The sequence below is a fragment of the Euprymna scolopes genome, chromosome 30 (assembly GCF_053919585.1).
Source record: "Euprymna scolopes isolate OS-2025 chromosome 30, ASM5391958v1, whole genome shotgun sequence".
Taxonomy (NCBI): Eukaryota; Metazoa; Mollusca; class Cephalopoda; order Sepiida; family Sepiolidae; genus Euprymna; species Euprymna scolopes.
Window position 1 is genome coordinate 85,998,866 of NC_136511.1, and position 22,427 is coordinate 86,021,292.

Below are 22,427 nucleotides of genomic sequence, written 5' to 3' on the forward strand. Positions count from 1 at the left end.
TTTCAATCCTCTCCCACCATCTTTCCTCTTTTGATACAGCCTCGCTACGCTACTTCGAATGTGGAATATATCAAACATTGCTAAAACTTTTCTTGTTTTGATATCCATAGCATGCAACTCCTTGTCAGAGTAAAATTCCTGCACTGTATCTCAAAACACTGATTACCCATGCATTCACCGCTTTCATTAGGTTTCCTCCATACACTTTCGACTTCACAATTAGTTTCACTCTTCTAAGATACTCCTTCCTGACTTTCTCCTTTATTTCTCTGTTCATGATGCCTGCACCCTCCAACACTCCCAAATACTTATACCCTGTATCTTCTATTTCTTTCATAATTTCTCTATTTGGCAACACTATTCCATTCGAATGAACCTTTACTCCCCTTTTCATCACCAGCACTGCACATTTACTAATCCCAAACTTCATCCCAATATCTTCCAAGTATGTCCCTGCGAGCTCTACCAGTCTCTCCATTTCCTTTTCGTTTCTACCGAATATTTTCAAATCATCCATAAACAGTAGATAGTTGAGGCGTCTGTCACCAGATCCAAAGTTATACCCCAGCTTCTCTCTCTTCAAGAGGATGCTCAATGGCATCATTATCATTACAAAAAGATGTGGAGATAACGAATCTCCTTGGAATATCCCACGTTTAATGTCAACCTGCCCCATCACCTCTCTGTTTGCTGTCAGAATCGTTTTCCATTAAGTCATACTTGTCTCCAAAAGCCCTACCACATTCATCATCAATAGTGTTTCACGGATCCATGAATGAGGAACCATGTCGTAAACCTTTCTGTAATCGACCCATGCTGCACTCAGATTCCTCTTCTTCCTCTTTGCATCTTGCATTACTGCCTTATCGATCAGTAGTTGCTCCTTGGTACCCCTCGAGCCTTTCTGACACCCTTTCTGTTCATCAGGGAAAACACCATTACTCACAAGATGTCCATAAATTTTTTCTGCAAAGATTTCAGTTAACAGTTTCCACATTAGTCGTAGACATGTAATTGGTCTATAATTGCTGCCATCTGTTCTTTGCAGGATCTTTCCAAATCAGTGTCGTCCTTCCCTTAACAAGTCAATCAGGGACATCTCCCGACTCTATGACCCTTTGCAGGGCAGCAGCTATAGGTGAATAAAGGCATTGGGACTGTTTGAACCAGAATCCCATCACTTCATCTGGACCAGGTGCCATCCAGTTTGTCATCCTTCGTATGCCAGCCTTAATAATAATAATAATAATAATAATAATAATATATACGGCATAATCATTTTGACACACCGGTTCTCGTCAGATCACCGAAGTTAAGCAACTTTGACCCTGGTTAGTACCATATGGGTGACCATTTGGGAATTCTAGGCGCTGTATGTGCTCTCCACTTATCTCAGCATTTGTTTCCAGTCGTCCTGTACATACACTTCACTTGCCACTGGTATTTAACAATGTCGACTCAGGAGATGTGTTGTTGGAGATTGCGCACCTCTAGCCACAAAAATTTCACGTGCAGGCACCTCTACGTGGGTATCCATAGTCTGTCAAAGACTGAAGTAGCCCTATTATTATCATTTGGATTGGATTCTGGAAAACTTGAAAAAAATGCGAAAGAAAATATGAAAACTCGCGGATAACATGGGATGTTGAGTAATAAAAAGAATGTAACACTACGGCGCTTTAGCATTTTAATATTTTTATTTTTAACATTTACAAAACAGTTTTCCTCGTAATTTTGTACAGACGTACGATAGATTTATAAATTATAATATTTTGGTAAGAGTAAATATAAAACCCAGACTTTAGAAAGATATGCGGAACAAAGATGAAAGTATATACACTCTCAGAAATCATAAGAGCAGCAATCATTCGTGAAACTGGAAACGTGTGATATTCATTAAAAATGATTGTAAGGTACCGAACGACAATAGATGAGCCATATTATTAATTAGTAATTGTCGACAAAGAAATAAGTAAAAGTAACACTTGTTTAAGATGACAAGAATCAGACACTGTCACTAATCTGAACAGGAGTTTCATCTTTTGTTCATGCCTTTGCTTATAGTTGCTACCTCTTCTTCTTCTTCTTCTTCTTCTTCTTCTTCTTCTTCTTCTTCTTCTTCTTCTTCTTCACTCACTAGGAATTTTCACATAGGCTACCATCAAATATTCTCTTTAAGAACGACTTGTGGTGTTTCCTGGAGTCTGAGTGACAACAAGTTTTCCCAGATTTTCAGTATTCTCCACCTCTATTATTATTATTATTATTATTATTATTATTATTATTATTATTATTATTTAAATAATCAATCTTAATAGTTAAATAATTTAAACTAGTTCTGTTTTAATCAGTCACATTTCAGATGACTTAGTTTAAAATAGTCTAGTTTAAATAGTTTAGTTTTTAGGTGATTTCTATAAAAGACATAAACTCTAAAAATATTGGCCCATCTCGAAACTATCTTTTCTTTTAAAATCTAAAATTTAAATTTAACTTAATTGATATTAATATAGTGTAAATTATGTTTACTATTATTTGACAAAATATGAACAGTTGGATCAGTCACTGAGCTATGGTTAACTTGTTTAAATTAGAAAAAAGTAAAAATTAAAGAACTCTTAAAAACCCAAACTTCAAAATATGAGCATTTTATTTGGATTATAGAGCATTTTATTGCTGTAGTCTAATACAGATACATACATTATGGGGGACACGCGTAACGTCCTATACTCTATAATAAAGAGCAACACACACACACACACGCACACACACACACACATCATACGGACGTACACTCTACGTAAAAATTATGGGAAAATTATGTTTGCACTAATATTTTTCTTTATTTTAAGTTTCAAGATTTTTTTTATTATCTCTTTTTATTAACTTAATCATATCATGTTAATATAAGTACGAACACTAGCGATGCACTCTTTTCCCATAATTTTTGACGGAGCATGTAAATTAGTTTAAACTAGTTAATTAAAATAAAGCAAGACCAAATGAAAGCTATTTGATCGTTATCGAAATTTGTTGAAATTATAAGAATTTAATAACTATTGGAAAATAGTTAAACCAATTAAAACATAAAAAAGTCGCCTTGTTCATGGCGGTTTATTTGACTTTTAATTGTCATCGTCTACTAACACCAAACATCGAAAATTATCATATTACGACTTGAGGGATGAAGAGCCATTATTGAACCCCCCCCCCAAAAAAAGGGGCTCAAACCGAAAGTACGCATTCCTACACAGAAACTAACAACCAAACCAAGTCAAGTGATAAGCATATTGTAATAGTTAAAGGCAAAAGTTATCTCCCTTTTCCTAAGTAGTTATCTATGTTTTTTTTTGTATCAATGTTATCGTAAGCTTATAAATAAAATTTTGTATGCTACAAATTATGGAGCTGTGTTTATTATTACGCTCCTATTTTTATTACGCATATTTTCTTTTTTTTACTCTCTCTCTCTCTCTCTCTCTCTCTCTCTCTCTCTCTCTATATATATATATATATATATATATATATATATATATGTGTGTGTGTGTGTGTGTGTGTGTGTATGCGTGTGTGTTTGTGTGTGTGCGTGCCCGTAAGGGACGGGTGAAAATTTTCAAGAATATTCGAAAACCTTTCCAGATTTTCTTCATGTATTTTTTCATGTTCTGTTCTTTTTCTTTTAATTATTATTTTTGAATAAGCGACATTTTTCTCTTTTCTGACAGGCACTTTTTGGTTGTAAAAAAAAGATTTTTATTGGGTTCAAATCAAACAAAATTGGCCCAAAGAATTTTTCGAAAAGCAGGTGCTGACGTCACAAAAACGTGTTCTTGTCGCCAGTAATTGTTGTTATGATAAACATCAAAACGACTTTATTCATTCTAAACTGGAATATAAAAATAAACTTTTTGTTAAATAAATGTATAATAAAAACAAAATTAGGTTTTAATTCCGATCTATGTAAAAAGGCAGTAAACAATAAAAGCACACATGTTCAACTGTTTATAAGAACACATTTATTCGTGACGTCAGCAGCTGTCGTATGAGGTCAGCACATATTATATTATATTCTCTTCGGACCATTTTCCTAGTTGGTTTGAACCCGCTTTTTGATCCTAGAGCATTTTGGTATAAAACGAAGTTTTTTTTGTATTTGACGTCAGTTTCAATGTCTGAAAGGAACCTGCAAGTAGAAAAAGTATAATGAAAATCATATTTTTATTTTTATGTTTATTTTTTATTATTTAACAGGGATAAATATTACCAAAATATAGGGATGTCTTAAAACATGTACGTGTTGAACAGTTGCCCGAGAGCTCCATATTTATTATGTTGAATGTGGACACGTTAACCAGGCAGGTCGAAAATACTAAGTATTTTGGTTTGCCCTAAACATTTTTTCAGCCTTCCTAAAGAAAGGAAGATTAAAAGAAATAAAAGGTAATAAGGAAAGGGACGAAAGAAAGGAGGACAGATTAGAAAGAAAGGAAGAAAAAGACAAAAGCAGAAAACTTACATCATTCTCATTTTCTCTCGGGAACAAAGGTCGTGCAGACACATGGGGTCGAAGGATGGAATACTGCAATGAAATAAACATATTTTATGCTGAATGCATTTGAAATAAACATATTTTATGCTGAATGCGTTTCACGTTGTGTTAGACTGATATATGGTTTACGCCGGACAATTGGTGTGGATTACATTGCAATAATTAATGAAACGAATGTTCGATCTATTGAAGAAATAGTAAAAAGCAGTTGTGTACGGTTACTATTATTAACTGAATTTATCCAATTAATAACAACAGCAGTTAATTAATATAATGCTTTTTCAAAACTAGTATACAACAAAATGCATCAATCAATCTATTAAATAATCAAATCAATGAATGCGCGTCCCATTAAAATTTGAACAAAGTTACCTTAATAAAAATGCATAGTTAAAAACCTAAAAAACGCCGAATATCAAAGCCGATATAAATAAATATCGGACTTTTTATTTATTTATTTGCGGACTATTTTCTTCATTTTTTATAGTTGCTGTTTCACGACGTTTCGGTCAACTATTCCTCTGGCCTTCGTGAGATCACGTAACAGCGTTTGCGAACAGAACAGTATCGTTTGCGTAATTTGCGTTAGTTATATGTGTTGACGGATGGTGTCTGCTTCTGGATTTATTTAAAGTGAGACCCAGTAGCTGTGTATATCAACAGATAAAAACAGACAACATGTAAACCCTTGATCGGTGAGAGTTATCAGGACAACTAGGAACGATCATTTGTTATGTTCTTTTCCCACTGTACACTGTATAGACGGATAGTAATGTTTGAACATTCTCCCGATGGAGTCAGCGTATGAATTTGTCATCTACATATCGCAACCATATTGTTGGCCTTAGCGATGTTTATCCTAACGCCATGTCCTCAAAGTATTTCATTGGCCAGTACCGAAGAAAACAGTCACCCCATCGCCAAACTTTCATTCTGCCGATATATATCAGATCCCACGAAGTATATGGGTTCTACAACAGGTGTGGTAGCTTGCTGCAATGTTGAACTAGCTGTCTGTATTTTGCAGGTGGTATGAGAAGAAAGCTCTTACACATCATCAGTAGATGATGTGTAAGAGCTTTCTTCTTTTTTTCAAGGTCAGATTCTTTTTCACTTTACAGCTGAAGAAATTAAGGTTATATATATATATATATATATATATATATATATATATATATATATATATATATATATATATATAAAAGTTTGGGATTCGGTTTCGATTCAAGCTGATGAACCCAAGTCATATAGATATATTTTTAATTTTTGAAAGCGCAACATTATAATATATTAAAATCGATAGAACATTAGCTCTATAATAATATATACGAAATCTGCAAGATTCATATTTAAGAGCATGTTACGACCTGGATACGCCGGGCGTCCCTGCTAGCTTGGACAAATACTTTTGCAGTTTTAACAAAATAGCTACAATAATATCAGAGCGTCCCCTTTTACGCTGAATATGTACATAATGCCAACATCAATACATTACATATGGATCAGTCCCCTGTGGAATTTTCACAGGCCCCGCTAGTATCTTATAAATACATTTGTTTAAACCTGGATGAGTTTACATCGAGAATAGTTTTTTTTGTAAAACTGTAGATGTGTGTATCTTGAGAATATCCGTTGTTTTTAAAACGTGAATGAGTAAATCTGAAATATGCATAACGTTATTAAAACGTAGATAAGTGCATTTTACTGTTAAAACCTGGATGAGTTCATTTTATGAAAACTTTTACTTGTTTAAACTTTAATTAGTGCTTCTTGAGAAGTCTCGTTTTATGAAAACGTAGATGAATGCCTTTTTCAAGCATACGTTGTTGTTAAAACGAATATAAGTGCACTTTGAGAATACGTCATTTTTGTTATGACGTTGATGAATTTATCTTACGAATAGCTTTTGTTATTAAATCATTGATAAGCTTATATTGAGAAAACGCATTTTTGTTAAAATATGGATGTCTGCATCTTGAGAATACCCGTTGTTGTTAACACGTGGAAAGTGCCATTATAATACTACCCGTTATTGTGGATGAGGGCATCTCTAGAATACCCGTTATTGTTAAAACGTACATAATTGCTTTTTAACAATACTCGTCGTTGTTTAAACCTAGATAAGTAGATTTTTAGAATACGAATCGTTTTAAAATGTAGATCAGGTCATCCGGAGAATACCTGGTGTTGTTGAACACCGAGGAGTACATCTTAAGAATACACTTTGTCGTTCAAACGTGTTGTTGTTGAAACGCTGATGAATTCATGTTTAGAATATCCGTTGTTGTTAAGACGTGCATGAGTTAATCTTAAATATACCCGTCTTGATTACAACGTGGATGAATATGTCTTGAGAAAAGATGCGCCGATAAGAAAATTGGCAGATTACCGATCATCGATTAACTGGTCTTTAATAATCTGCCGATTACTGATTAATCGGGCGAGTTTATAGTAATTTAATCATATTATGAATGAAACAATGAACCCCTTTTTTTTGCTTATCGGTGAAAATTCATCAAAATAAACATATAAATACGAATAACAGGCATGGCCTGCTACTAACACGCAGCTTTTTGCGACTGCTCTAAAGTCCACATCATAATTTCGTTCTTTAAATCACTGTCAAAGAAAATTATTACTATATTATTCAGTTTCACGTTAAGGAATTGTGACCACGTAGGATCCGAAAATAAAGCATCCTTGATCAGTCATATTCGTTTCCTTAGTATTCATTTAATAATAGGAAATTGTACTTTGTATTTTATAACTTCATTTGATAAAATAAAAAAGGTAAAAAGCCATAATATCAGCCAGACTTAACAAATGTCAAGTTAAATTGGTAGTTAATCTGATGAAGCTCTCTGATAAGTCACTTGGTATTGATGAATGGTTTAAACTTAATAGGAAAGAGAAAAGTAATTAATCGGCCGATTACTCCGCAAGTGACCTATAAGACAGATTACCGATTACCTGCCGTTTAATCGGTGCATCCCTAATCTTGTAAATACCCGTTGTTGTTAAAACATGGATGACTACACCTTAAGAATACCAGTTGTTATTAAATTATTATTTTATTATGATAAATTTAATTATTATTTTATCAAAACGTTGATGACCGCGCCCGTCTCTAATGCCACCGCTTAGGAGAGTTGGAAAAATACAACTGCTCAAATATTCACAAATTCTTTCACTATTTTATAAAAATTTTATTTTTTGGAGATATAATTAGGGCTGTGACAACAGCATATTCTTTTCATTGTTTTGACTCTCAAGTATATATCCGACACAGTTAAACTCAATTAATCAACCGAGAACCATATCACTCTATATAAAAACATAAAATATTAACTGATATATACGTAAAAGTGTGAGTTCTTCATAAAATTATATTTGGAAGGCGTGAGGCAGACTGAAGGAGTACACAGTAGCGGCGGTGGCAGAGGCGGAGGAGAAAAGTGTGTGGGAGCCTTTCCTAGTCTCACACAAAAACACGCGTTCACATCTCAAGCTATATTACTTGTCATATACATACGCGCACACAAACATACGTGCGCACGTCCACACATGTACATATATTCACGTTCGCGTATATACACTCACATTCACGTGTATACACACACGCTAACGTACACACATGTACTCACACATGCGCACACGTACGCACACAAGGACAACGTCACTTCCTCTTTCAAAGGAAATCCACACATGTGCAAAAGACCACCGGAAACAAGTATAAAAGCAAGAGCAATAAGCAGCATCTTCCTTTTTTTCCGGACCAGCTCTCGAGCTGAGAGGTTCGACGAACCAGCCGCCTCCCTTTCGGGAGGCGCGTACGTCACATCCCCTGCTACTATGTAGGGGGCACGAGCTAACAGATCGTACGTACACTTTATACGCTTTCTATCTCCATGGCCTGTATTGACTTTTCTCATTCTCTCTCTATACTACAACAGACTTTCCTCCTCACCAGCTAACAACGAGAGACGCACACCAAACTGGATTGACTTTCTTTCTTTCTCTCTCTACAACAATAGACTTTCTCCTTCTCACCAGTAAACAGCGAGAGACGAACGCAGACATGAACACGTGTTGTACCCTTTTCTTTCACTTATTTCTTCACGAAATAAATTCCTGTTTGTTTAACTCAAGTAAACGCGTTCTTCGTTCCTTCCTCAAAGCAATTCATTTTTCGTTTCCCAATTCAAATCATTTTTCCTATTTTGTACGACTGGTGGATGTATAATATATCCACCAGTCCACTACAAGTGCTTTTACTTACGTCTTTGTGTGGATCGATATGGTCATAATTAGGTTTATTTTGTAATAAGAATTTGTTCGTGTCTCGCCAATGCATTTGATTCGGTTGGGCTATCATGTGATTTGCCGGCCAATCGTTCGATACGCCAGTATTCAGACGGTCGTTTTCAAGTGAAATTCCCTGTTCACGTGAAAAATAAAAAGTAATTAAACAAAAATTGATTCGGTACTTATGTATTTTTGGTACCGCGCTGAAATAATAGCGTTATTATTTTGAAATCAACTCTTAACATGTGGAAGGGAAGGTGTTTTATAAATATTCGGTACTTCCACCTAACAATTTAATAAATAAAAGATATCATGAAACTTGAATTTAACCTGAAAAAATATTTAAAAATAGCGCGGTACAAAAAATAGATAAGCACCAAAGATTCGAAACAGTTTCTAAAAAGGAAACAACAATTGAAAGAATTCATGCAAAACGATTTAATTTTATTGTTAAGACAATGAAATACGAAGTTTGTTAAGAATGGAGTTGAAAGTATTTACTAACTATTTTTCTTTAGAAAAATAGGTAGTAAATTACGAAGGTTCACAGAATTCCAAGAAAAGTTTCTGAGTAAGTGTTTTTCGTGTATAAAGAAATTAAGTACACATATGTATTACATCTGTCTGCATGCGGTAAGCAGGAAAATGTGTGTGTGTTTGTTAGCGTGCCCGTTGTATCATGAGAGGACGCATGCGTCTATAAACTTGTGTATCTATGTTGACGTTGTGTGTAGTAGTCCGTGAAAGACTCAGTATGTTTGGATTGCTTACTTATACCGCATCATGGAGGCCTGGGTAGTATTAAGTTGTGCATATATGTGCTGCTTGTGGACCAAAGAGGAAAAAGATATATATAAAAAATAAATAAAAAGAAATAAAGAAATTAATCGCTAATAAAAATAAATAAATAAAAATTCAACAACCTTACATTTATAAGCGATAAAAATCGTGCATAAAAATTGGCAAGGGCCCGGCGGTCGCGTGGTAAAACACTAAACTACTTATCGAGCCGTTGTAGGTTCGATCCTTGTCAATAAAGTCTAGATATACTGATGAGGAGTAAACTCTCAAACATGCATGTATTTAGATGACTTACTTTTTTGCATGTAGTAATTATTAATTATTAATTAATAAATAATATTTAATATATATATATATATATATATATATATATATATAATGAGATCTCTTGAAACGAACATGAATGTCCTGCAAGATTTTCAAATTTTGAGTCGAATAAGCACGACTCAAAATAGTAAATGAGAAACAAATATTATATGGACCCATACAACCTTTAGTTTACTTTTGATATCTAGATGACATATTTGATGATGAAACGGGGACAAAAAAAATTTCTTTTTACTGAATAGCATGCATCCCGCGTTAAAGTATACTCATGAAGGAGAGCGTAACTCAACTTTAGCTTTTCTTGATGCACTAATAACAAAATTTCCATCGTGTTACTTTACATTAGTATATCATAAACTCATGTTTGCAGGATTGTATACACGCTGCGATTAGTTTCGCGCTACAAAACAAAATATTAATTAAACACATCGTGCCCTTTTGATCTGTTCAAAAACAAAACGGAATCACTGATACTTTTCCCAATAATGAGTACCCTCTCGATGTGATTAGATCAGCCATCGAAGTGAAGTTATATGAATCCCAAATGGAAATTAACACGATGGCTAAATGTTCAATTTATATGCGTTTATCATAGAGCAAGTAAGAAATTCGCCAAGCAAATCAGCTCAACAGTAAAAAAAACAAACTATTTTGCTTCTAACATATGTCTTGTGTATTTTACAAAACCATTTAAGGCATCTTGTCGAAAAGACATTCTGCCCCCCCCTCCCCATAACAATAAAGTGATTTATCAATTTAAATGCAGTTGCCGTGCTGACTACATGGGTCGACTAACGTTAAGATTGGATAGTAAACACATAACTTCAGCGTTGACTCATTTACCGTTTTGAGTCGTGCTTAAGGAGAGATACGAGAGGGTGGAACGAGAAATTTGTCACTTTAAAGAAAACAACATTACAGTTTTATTTTAAAAATTTATTGAAAAAATCAATTCAGGTAACTTGATTATGTAGTAGAGCTAACATCTATTCAACGTAACTGGAACTGGGAGCATGCCTTTTCCACAAGCGCTGGTTGAAACTCAGTGAATCACGATTGAAACTCAACGATCAGGCTGGCTTTGGTGTTGTAGGAAGTCATGTTAGTGATGTTCTCGACGTATGATCAAAGGAATTAGTCCAGCGGGTTCAGGTCGAGGGAGGAAGGGTACCAGTAGAGAACAAAATCGTGGCACTCCTTCTGAAGCCAAGTCTGGGTCTCTTTGAATTTGTAGGCCGGCACAGAGTCTTGCTGCTACACCGAGAGTCTGCCAGCGGCCACCAGATTGAACAAAGGGATCAATACACTATTCAGCACATGTTTGATTTTCAATCTGACTTCGAAGATGCGAGGTGGCATGATGTGGCTCTCACTTGAAACCACACCAAAGAAGATAACCGTGGCCGGAAACATCGATGAGCTGTGCCCTCAAGCGTTGAACCGTCTGGATTTGCATTTTAAGAGTGTTGGCAATGGTCTTGTTGTCATAATTTGGATCGGTAGTGAGAATGAGTTGTAGCGCGTCGAATCTCCGACCTCGTTGAACATTGTGCCACTTTCAGACATGATAGAAGGCTACTATCACACTTGGGATTTGTACACAACTAACCAACTAATAGATGGTCTGCAGCAAAAAAAAAAAAAAAGAAAAAAAGAAAAAAGAAAACCGGTTTTCATCAAGCATCATCTTTTCTAGAGCGACAGTTTGTAAATTCACAGTGTATGAAAATTGTGTAATCCACAAGAAATGATATATATTTATATCTACTATTATATACAAGAAATGATATATATTTATATCTACTATTATATAAAAGAAATGATATATATTTATATCTACTATTATATAAAATAAATGATATATATTTATATCTACTATTATATAAAAGATGTGATATATATTTATATCTACTATGATATAAAAGAAATGATATATATTTATACTTACTATTATATAAAAGAAATGATATATATGTATATCTACTATTATATAAAAGAAATGATATATATTTATATCTACCATTATATAAAAGAAATGATATATATTTATATCTACCATTATATAAAAGAAATGATATATATTTATATTTACTATTATATAAAAGAAATGATATATATGCATATCTACTATTATATAAAAGAAATGATATATATTTATATCTACTATTATATACAAGAAATGATATATATTTATATCTACTATTATATAAAAGAAATGATATATATTTATATCTACTATTATATAAAAGAAATGATATATATTTATATTTACTATTATATAAAAGAAATGATATATATTTATACTTACTATTATATAAAAGAAATGATATATATGCATATCTACTATTATATAAAAGAAATGATATATATTTATATCTACTATTATATAAAAGAAATGATATATATTTATATTTACTATTATATAAAAGAAATGATATATATTTATATTTACTATTATATAAAAGAAATGATATATATGCATATCTACTATTATATAAAAGAAATGATATATATTTATATCTACTATTATATAAAAGAAATGATATATATTTATATCTACTATTATATAAAAGAAATGATATATATTTATATTTACTATTATATAAAAGAAATGATATATATTTATACTTACTATTATATAAAAGAAATGATATATATGTATATCTACTATTATATAAAAGAAATGATATATATTTATATCTACTATTATATAAAAGAAATGATATATATTTATATCTACTATTATATACAAGAAATGATATATATTTATATCTACTATTATATAAAAGAAATGATATATATTTATATTTACTATTATATACAAGAAATGATATATATTTATACTTACTATTATATACAAGAAATTATATATATGTATATCTACTATTATATAAAAGAAATGATATATATTTATACTTACTATTATATAAAAGAAATGATATATATGTATATCTACTATTATATAAAAGAAATGATATATATTTATATTTACTATTATATACAAGAAATGATATATATTTATATCTACTATTATATAAAAGAAATGATATATATTTATATTTACTATTATATAAAAGAAATGATATATATTTATATTTACTATTATATACAAGAAATGATATATATTTATATCTACTATTATATAAAAGAAATGATATATATTTATATTTACTATTATATAAAAGAAATGATATATATTTATATTTACTATTATATAAAAGAAATGATATATATTTATATCTACCATTATATAAAAGAAATGATATATATTTATATCTACTATTATATAAAAGAAATGATATATATTTATACTTACTATTATATAAAAGAAATGATATATATTTATATTTACTATTATATACAAGAAATGATATATATGTATATCTACTATCATATAAAAGAAATGATATATATTTATACTTACTATTATATAAAAGAAATGATATATATGTATATCTACTATTATATAAAAGAAATGATATATATTTATATTTACTATTATATAAAAGAAATGATATATATTTATACTTACTATTATATAAAAGAAATGATATATATGTATATCTACTATTATATAAAAGAAATGATATATATTTATATTTACTATTATATACAAGAAATGATATATATTTATATCTACTATTATATACAAGAAATGATATATATTTATATCTACTATTATATAAAAGAAATGATATATATTTATATCTACTATTATATAAAAGAAATGATATATATTTATATTTACTATTATATACAAGAAATGATATATATTTATATCTACTATTATATACAAGAAATGATATATATTTATATCTACTATTATATAAAAGAAATGATATATATTTATATTTACTATTATATACAAGAAATGATATATATTTATACTTACTATTATATAAAAGAAATGATATATATGTATATCTACTATTATATAAAAGAAATGATATATATTTATATCTACTATTATATAAAAGAAATGATATATATTTATATCTACTATTATATAAAAGAAATGATATATATTTATATCTACTATTATATAAAAGAAATGATATATATTTATATCTACTATTATATAAAAGAAATGATATATATTTATATCTACTATTATATAAAAGAAATGATATATATTTATATCTACTATTATATAAAAGAAATGATATATATTTATATCTACTATTATATAAAAGAAATGATATATATTTATATCTACCATTATATAAAAGAAATGATATATATTTATATCTACTATTATATAAAAGAAATGATATATATCTATATCTACTATTATATAAAAGAAATGATATATATTTATATCTACCATTATATAAAAGAAATGATATATATTTATATCTAATATTATATAAAAGAAATGATATATATTTATATCTACTATTATATAAAAGAAATGATATATATTTATATCTACTATTATATAAAAGAAATGATATATATTTATATCTACCATTATATAAAAGAAATGATATATATTTATATCTACTATTATATAAAAGAAATGATATATATCTATATCTACTATTATATAAAAGAAATGATATATATTTATATCTACCATTATATAAAAGAAATTATATATATTTATATCTACTATTATATACAAGAAATGATATATATCTATATCTACTATTTATTTTATTAATTTATGTACAGAAATTCATCCGATAATATCGAAAATTGAAGAAATAGGATTCTTCTCTTATAGATAAAAAAGAAGAATTTTTACAGGGCAATTTTTATCTGGAGATATAACTTAGTATTAGAGCATTCGACTATAGACTGGGTGTACCTAACCATTTTATTTTAATTTTTTTCTTATTAGTGAGTTCAATTTTCGATAAAAGAAGAGAAACCATTTAAAATCGCCGCAAATCATTTCTTTCTTTGCATATTTTAAAACTAAATATTTAGCTGAAGTGATTTTTCAAGAGCATTAATCGTCAAGCTGATGTGATATTGTAAACAAACACAGACGGAATTTGATGAATGACATTATTATTATTATTATTGTTGTTGTTGTTGTTGTTGTTGTTTTGCGAATTAGTCCACCGGGCAAATTTGGATTCTATTCCTCTGATACGCAATCTGCATAATAAAAAAATATTATATTTAAGCGTATTGTACGACCGGGTAATTCCGGGTGTTCAGATAATATATATATATATATATATATATATATATATATATATATATACTAGCAAAAGTATCCGCTGTTGACTGGGCCCAAAAACAGCTTACAGAAAATGGACTCTGATTTATGAAAGTATTATAGGTTATGAAAATGAAGGGTTGTAAAGAGATAGCTTCGAATGTGAGGGTATCAAAACTAAAGCAAAATGTGATGAAAGTAAAAATAAAATAGATAAACCCCATAATTTATTATACCATACCTGTTCACACTGAAACATTTATCACGATATTCTGTGGATCTATATTAAAAAACCTTGTTAAACTTTGTGACATATTCCATTCTATTGAGGTCAGGTGCGAACGAACACCCCATAATTTTATTATACCATATTTCTTCAAACTGAAACATAATTATCAAAGTATACTTACGCAGATAGATATGAAAAGTCTTTATTAAAGTTTGTGCCTATTTCCATTCTATGGAAGTCAGGCGTGAACGCATACCCCACAATTTTATTATATCATCCCTATTTAAGTTAAAACATACTTATCAAAGTATTATTATGTACATCTACATAAGAACACACTTGTAAACGTTTTTTTTTTCATTTTAAAATTTTTTATTTCCATACTTTTTGGACCAGGCGCGTACGCAGACCCTACAATTTTGATGAATCATCATTATGCCAGATCAAACATACCCATTCCTGTGTCTCGATACATCTTCTATCATTATACGTGATCAGTTTTCTATAATAGTCAACCATATAGGAGCCTATTCGTGACCAGACACACACAGACGTTCAGCTTTATATTATAGAAGATATATATATATATAATTTTTTCTCTTCAAACAAGGCATATTGCCATATGGAACGTAAGGGGCTACTATTTGGAAACGTGTTTAATAGCAGACTGAGCGGAGTTGATCAGCATAATGTCTATTCATATTACATTTAAACTTTTTCAGGTTAATACTGTCAGAGAAATAGGAATCGGGAAGGGAATTCCAAAGTCTAACAATCCGAGGGAATAAACTATGAGAGTAGAAGACTTTCTACATCTAAAGACCTCAACAGTGAAAGAGTGGGATTTTGCTGTTTGTCAGAGTAGTCTTTCCCTTAGACAGAGTAAAAAAGAGTCTTCAATTTAAATAGTCTCGCACTATCAGCCAAGTACCAACCCCTGTCCCATCGCCGCAATGTTGCATCCTTGTGCCTGTTTTACAAGTACTTAAATGGAACATGATCTGTTGAACTCGATGTACTTATACCTCCTTGATGAACATACATATGACAAACCTTTCTAGCAGCAAAATCCCACCCTTGTTTCCCTCGGACTGCTAGACTTTTGAATTCCCTCCATGCTTCTTTTTTCCCTGGCAAACAGAAGTATCATGTATTATGAAGAGACATTACGCTCATCTCTTAAGATAGTCTCCTGTAAACATGGTCACAAACAATAGCCTCTTATGTCCAAGTGACAATATGCTTTGCTTGGGATGAACAAGAGGAAAAAAATGATTTTGATCAAAATTGCAATCAACATACTAAACTATTTAGAATATTTTGATTTTACTTTGCTGCAAGCGGACATAAAAGTGATACGAAACTGGGTACTAATTCTCATCGGACGAGTATTCTTCTAGTAGACCTATGAGAGTGAAAAAATAAAAATATTTATGAATTTCAAATGTAATTACATTTGAAATTCATAAAATTTTTTTTGTAGTTGATGCAGACATGAGACATGAATTTATACAACATATTTTGTAACGATGAACATAGCGTTAGTTTGTTAGTAGAATGGAAGAAAAAAAAAACAACCTTACCGTGTTATCGTAGGCATTAGAAGAACGATCTTGGGTATAATTAGAGTTTGGTAACTTTTCTTCAAGCGGATAGCTATCATCGGTTTGTGAACTGCAAAATAATGTTAAAATAACGAAACATTTTACTCAAAATTAATTTTCTGATTTTTATTTAAATTTTATTATCAGTATTTTTTAATGTTTATTCTTACTCGTCAACTCTCCTATCAATATTGTTTACAAGTAAAGAACAGTAAATTAAACGACTTATAACGAGTCAAGCAGTCATATATATATATATATATATATATATATATATATATATATATATATATATTTATGATTTGTAAACAATTCAAATACCACTAGTATATTCATAGCACATTAATACCATTTTATTTGATATATAGTGCGCCTTACGGGTGTTTCGTTGAATGATATACGAAACAACTCGTCAGAGACCAATATAAATCGATATATATATATATCGTTACAAAATATGTTGTATAAATATATAAATATATATATATATATATAGTCTAAAAGGAGAAATAATCCAACTACGGACACTAATAATAGAAAATAATAACAGAAAAACCTGCAATTGCCAAAAGCCAACCGAATTCTCACTAAGCAATCATTGCCTCACATCTCTAAAATATGCACCGTAGAAAAATCAGAAATAGGAAAATTTTACATAGGCAGCATCGCAATAACCTTCAAAAACAGATTCTATGGTCATACATGTCAATGAATAATAAAACATATACTACGGACACCTCACTCTCGGTACGCCACTGGAAGTTAATCGAGGCGAACGAAACACCTTTAGTCGAATGGAAAATATTTAGGAAGGCTAAAACATGTATTTCATTAACTTCACCCTGTTGTGTATGTTTAGCGGAGAAACATGAGATTATTAAAGACCGTGAAAAATTAAAAAATTTGGAGGCTACGCTTTAAATAAGATGTAAAAAACCAATAGGGATCCCCTTATAGTAGTAATATTACAATTTATAACCCCTTACTCCCAATATCTTAACTAATTAACAAATGAATCCAGGGAAGAGTTGAAAAGATACACAGTAGTCCCGATGCACCACAAATTAATAGCTATACTTACTAAAAACCGACACACCTTTAATTAATAATGATACTCACCGAAGAACGAAGAATAGGTTAGCATAAATAACTAAATTAAGGAAGGAATCATCCTCTCGTTACCCCTCAACACAATCTCAAGGTTTGAATATTAAACTAAACGAACAGAAACACAATATGTCACCAACCGGATAAAGGTGAGTGCACTTTTCCTAGTTAATATTAGACACCAGAAAACGATTAACTAAAATAATCTATGAGTCTAGCACGCTTGTAATTGGAATATTGATATATATCTACGCAAAAGTATTATCCTAAAGCAGACTTACTTAAGGAAATTAATCATATAATTGACCCCAAACGATAACTAAGTACTCTTACTAGAGAGCTTTGGGAACAGAATACTTCACCAATACAGACCAATATATGTTTGCAAGTATATGGTCTGGATATCTATCCCTATAACGAAGCATATAAACTTTTAAAATATATTTATATGTTAGCATTGAGGAAAAGATAAACAACCCAAATGAAAGAATGACAACCGTCGAAATTAAGTTTATATATAGATATGAAAACCTATGCCGTTGTAATTACTTCAGACACCGCGGTAGAGTGGAAAATATAATTCATAGTATATTATCTTTATTTAAATCGTATAAATAAGCCTGCATATCTGTTCACTGACTGTTAATTTGACCATATGGACATATATCTTATAAATACACACATAAATAAACAAATAAATAGTTTGAAAACGAGAAGCAAATGAACGGATAAAAAAAAAAAAAAAACGAGGAATAAATAAATAGAATTTATCAATAAAATAAATGGACAATAAAGACGCCACCAGAAAAGAAAAACAACCACAAATACCTAAGATAGAGAAGTAACGGGGATGAGGATATAATATTACTTCAGATCAAAGCGAAAACTTAGGCCAATAAACAACCACCAACTTTAAATAATACCAATACCCCCCCCCTTCAGTATGATCAAGCTACGACACCTTGATCATACTGAATCCACTCCCCCGTCTTCATTCACTCCTACTCACTTCCTTCACCACACCTCCCTCCAAAACCCGCACTGCTCACATTTACAAAGTATATATCCACGGCCACCGAGAGTAAGAAGAAGGCATGTTAACTGAAAAATGTCTGCAGGCAATGTAGATAAGATTTGTCAGACTGTCAGTACTATATGAGGGCCATTTGGAAAAGAGCAATAAAAAATTTCTAAAAAGAAAAAGGAACACAGGTCGATTAATACTGAAACTGAACTTTATTCAATATAAAATATAAATATTATCTATGTAAAATTAAATAATTTTAAAGCAATATACAATTTAATACTGATAAAACTGAATTATGAATTTAGGGAACAAACAATTAAAGAAACATTGAACAAATATTTTTTGGCCTTCGGAACAAGATCAGTGTAGTATCTGTTTTAATGCTACACTTTACCTTTTCTGTCTTCGGTCGGTGGAAGAGAAATCTTTCATGACTGAGATTATTTTTGTTCCTATCCAGAGTGCCCTTTATTGGGAAGCTGGGTTTTCTCAACAAGATTATATGTTGAAATATTTAAATAACTATTACTTTAAATACAGAAATTATATTTAAAGTTTTGGTTTTCTGTTCTTCTATGTCCATTTTTTCCCCATGATTTTCATCAAAATGTGTAGCGTATTAGTTGTCTCACAAGCCATCATCAGTGATTGCTCACTAGCAGTAACCTGTGGTGTTCCCTGGAGACCAAGTGACAAGTCTCCCCAGATTTCCAGTGTTCTCCACCTTTTGACCACTTGTGCAGATGATTGCATGTTATCGCAACAGCCGTTGTCACTGATTTCTCGTTGGAATCGGCCATTGGTGTTTCCTGAAACAAAATGCCTCCCCAAGGTACCAGATTTGAACTGCACACTTCCAGTGGAGATTTGGTCAGTACTCTCTCACCTCGGTCTTTCCATCCTCTCTGACCCTTCACAACTAGATGGTGTGGTGTGGCGCCAGTCGATGTCATCTACACCATTTTATTATTATTATTACTATTATTATTATGATAATAATAAGGGTGCTTGTGCAGTGTACGCACATGTATTTTAAATATTATTTTCAAGTTAAATTAAATTTTAGGTTTGTATTACTGTACACATACATTCGAAAAAGTTGTCAAAAACACAAATATATCACAAATAAATGTTATCAAAGGCAAGATAAGTTACTCTTCTACCTATCTGGGAAGGTTTTTAGTGGTTTTACTCACTTTAAAACGTGTAATCGCTTCGAAAATCATACAATGTTTATCAATATATTTTAAAAAGAAAAATGTCGGCATGTTTGTAACTTATCTTGCCTTTGATAACAGTTATTTGTTATATATTTGTTTTTTGAAAAGTTTTTCGAATCTATGTGTACAGTAATACAAACTCGTCATGTAAATTATTTACAGTTAAAATGTTATAAAAAACAAAATATTGAAGTTTTAAATATATTTCAAAGAAATAAATTACGCCCCCTGCTAAAATATTGATAATTCACCAATCGTAAAAAAAACACTGTCTGAAAAATGCTTACTTTAAAATATTTGAAAATACTCAGTGAAAGGTTTTATTTATTATTAAAAGAACGGGCTGAAAAATATTATATGTAAATTGGGGTTTGTATTACTGTACACATAGATTCGAAAAACTTGCCAAAAAACAAAACAAATATATAACAAATAAATGTTATCAAAGGCAAGATAAGTTACTTTTCTACCTAACTGGATATGTTTTCAGTGTTTTTATTTAATGTAACATGTTTATTCAGCTCGAAAAACATACTGTCTTTACCGATGTATTGGAAAATTCAAAATGGCGCCCAACTCTCTTTTTAACACGGTAAGTTTGGGAAAAGGTGCTATAAATATACTACTAGACAAAATACTGTTAGAAACTCGCTCAATATATATTACCGTTATTATTTATAACACCTTTTCTCGAACTTACCGTGTTAAAGAGAAAGTCGGGCGCCATTTTGAATTTTCCAATATATCGATAAACAATGTATGTTTTTCGAGCTGAATAAACATGTTACATTGAATAAAAAACCGAAAAATATATCCAGTTTGGTAGAAAAGTAACTTATCTTGCTTTTGATAACATTTATTTGTTATATATTTGTTTTTTGACAACGTTTTCGAATCTATGTGTACAGTAATACAAACCCAAAAATTGTTTTGCAGTAAAAAAAAGAATAAATAAATAAATAAAATGAAATATTCGACTTTCTCCAATAAAAATAAAAGTTCAAACACGAATTCACTTACGATATTTTGATTAAAATTATCCCAAATGTGCAATTATAATAATTATTTTCCGAATGGAGAATTGTTCTTTTTCTTTAGAGCATACATGGACAATCGGCAACACATATTGGTAGCCATATTTTTTTATGCCTGTTAGCATGACCACGTGGTTAAATACCGGAAGCTGTCTATACCTACAACTTAATTAGGAAGTGACGTTACGCTGTCATATGCATCGGCCTTCTTTCTCGGTAGCCACGATATACCCGACTTTCTCACAGAGCATAAACCACGCCCGAATATCTTATAAAAACGAATGTAATCTTTACTTTTGTTTCAATATCGGCCCTTTTTTAGTCTGATGAAGTGGTCTCTTTGAATTGTGATTCCAATGAAACATGTATGTTCATATGTAACCAGTAATGTTTGTATAATAAACAGACTGTCTACCAGCTCTATCCTCCATTGAGCACTCTTTAATAATTACGCGATCTATACAACCATTATATATATATATATATATATATATATATATATATATATATATATATATATATAAAATATTCGTTCATGTCTGCCGCAAAATGACATATTCTGTCTTCCTCTTTCTCTCCCCTTTTTTTCCGTCCATCGACAACACACACGGATTGCTAAAAATAACCATTTGACTTTGTGAGCTCCAAACTTAGTAACGGTTTTATGAAATATTATTTAAAACACACACACACACACACACACACACACACACACACACACACACACACACACACACACACACACACATATATATATGAAAAATTTGACTTTGTGAGCACCAAACTTAGTAACGGTTTTATGAAATATTATTTAAAACACACACACACGCACACACACATATATATATATGAAAAATAATTTTATTTACATTATTGACTGCACGTTTGCAAAAATGTTTCAGCTGTGATTTCTTTCAGGATCCAATTTCCGTAGGCCACAAAACAGACCATAGCTGAAACATGCATGCATACATGTAGACAATATTGTTTAAATAAAGAAATATATACGCTCATACAGCGCTACTGAGCTCTATTTTCTAAATACTGGAGTTTC

At 30.7% G+C, this 22,427-nt stretch overlaps 1 protein-coding gene and 1 pseudogene across 1 annotated transcript in view; one reads left to right on the top strand and one right to left on the bottom strand.

The window, feature by feature from the left end:
* Positions 1 to 1,262: 1,262 nt before the first annotated feature.
* Positions 1,263 to 1,379, top strand: LOC145254969 (5S ribosomal RNA; annotated as a pseudogene).
* A 299-nt stretch (positions 1,380 to 1,678) lies between these two features.
* Positions 1,679 to 22,427, bottom strand: part of LOC145254881 (uncharacterized) — a 171,676-nt gene continuing 150,927 nt past the window's right edge. Inside the window, exons 10-13 of the mRNA XM_080113766.1 lie at positions 16,965 to 17,055; positions 8,829 to 8,987; positions 4,517 to 4,579; positions 1,679 to 4,183 (exon numbers count right to left, since the gene is read on the bottom strand). Coding sequence (XP_079969892.1) covers positions 4,166 to 4,183; positions 4,517 to 4,579; positions 8,829 to 8,987; positions 16,965 to 17,055 — 331 coding nt within the window. The 3' untranslated portion in view covers positions 1,679 to 4,165. The remainder of the gene's footprint in view (positions 4,184 to 4,516; positions 4,580 to 8,828; positions 8,988 to 16,964; positions 17,056 to 22,427) is intronic.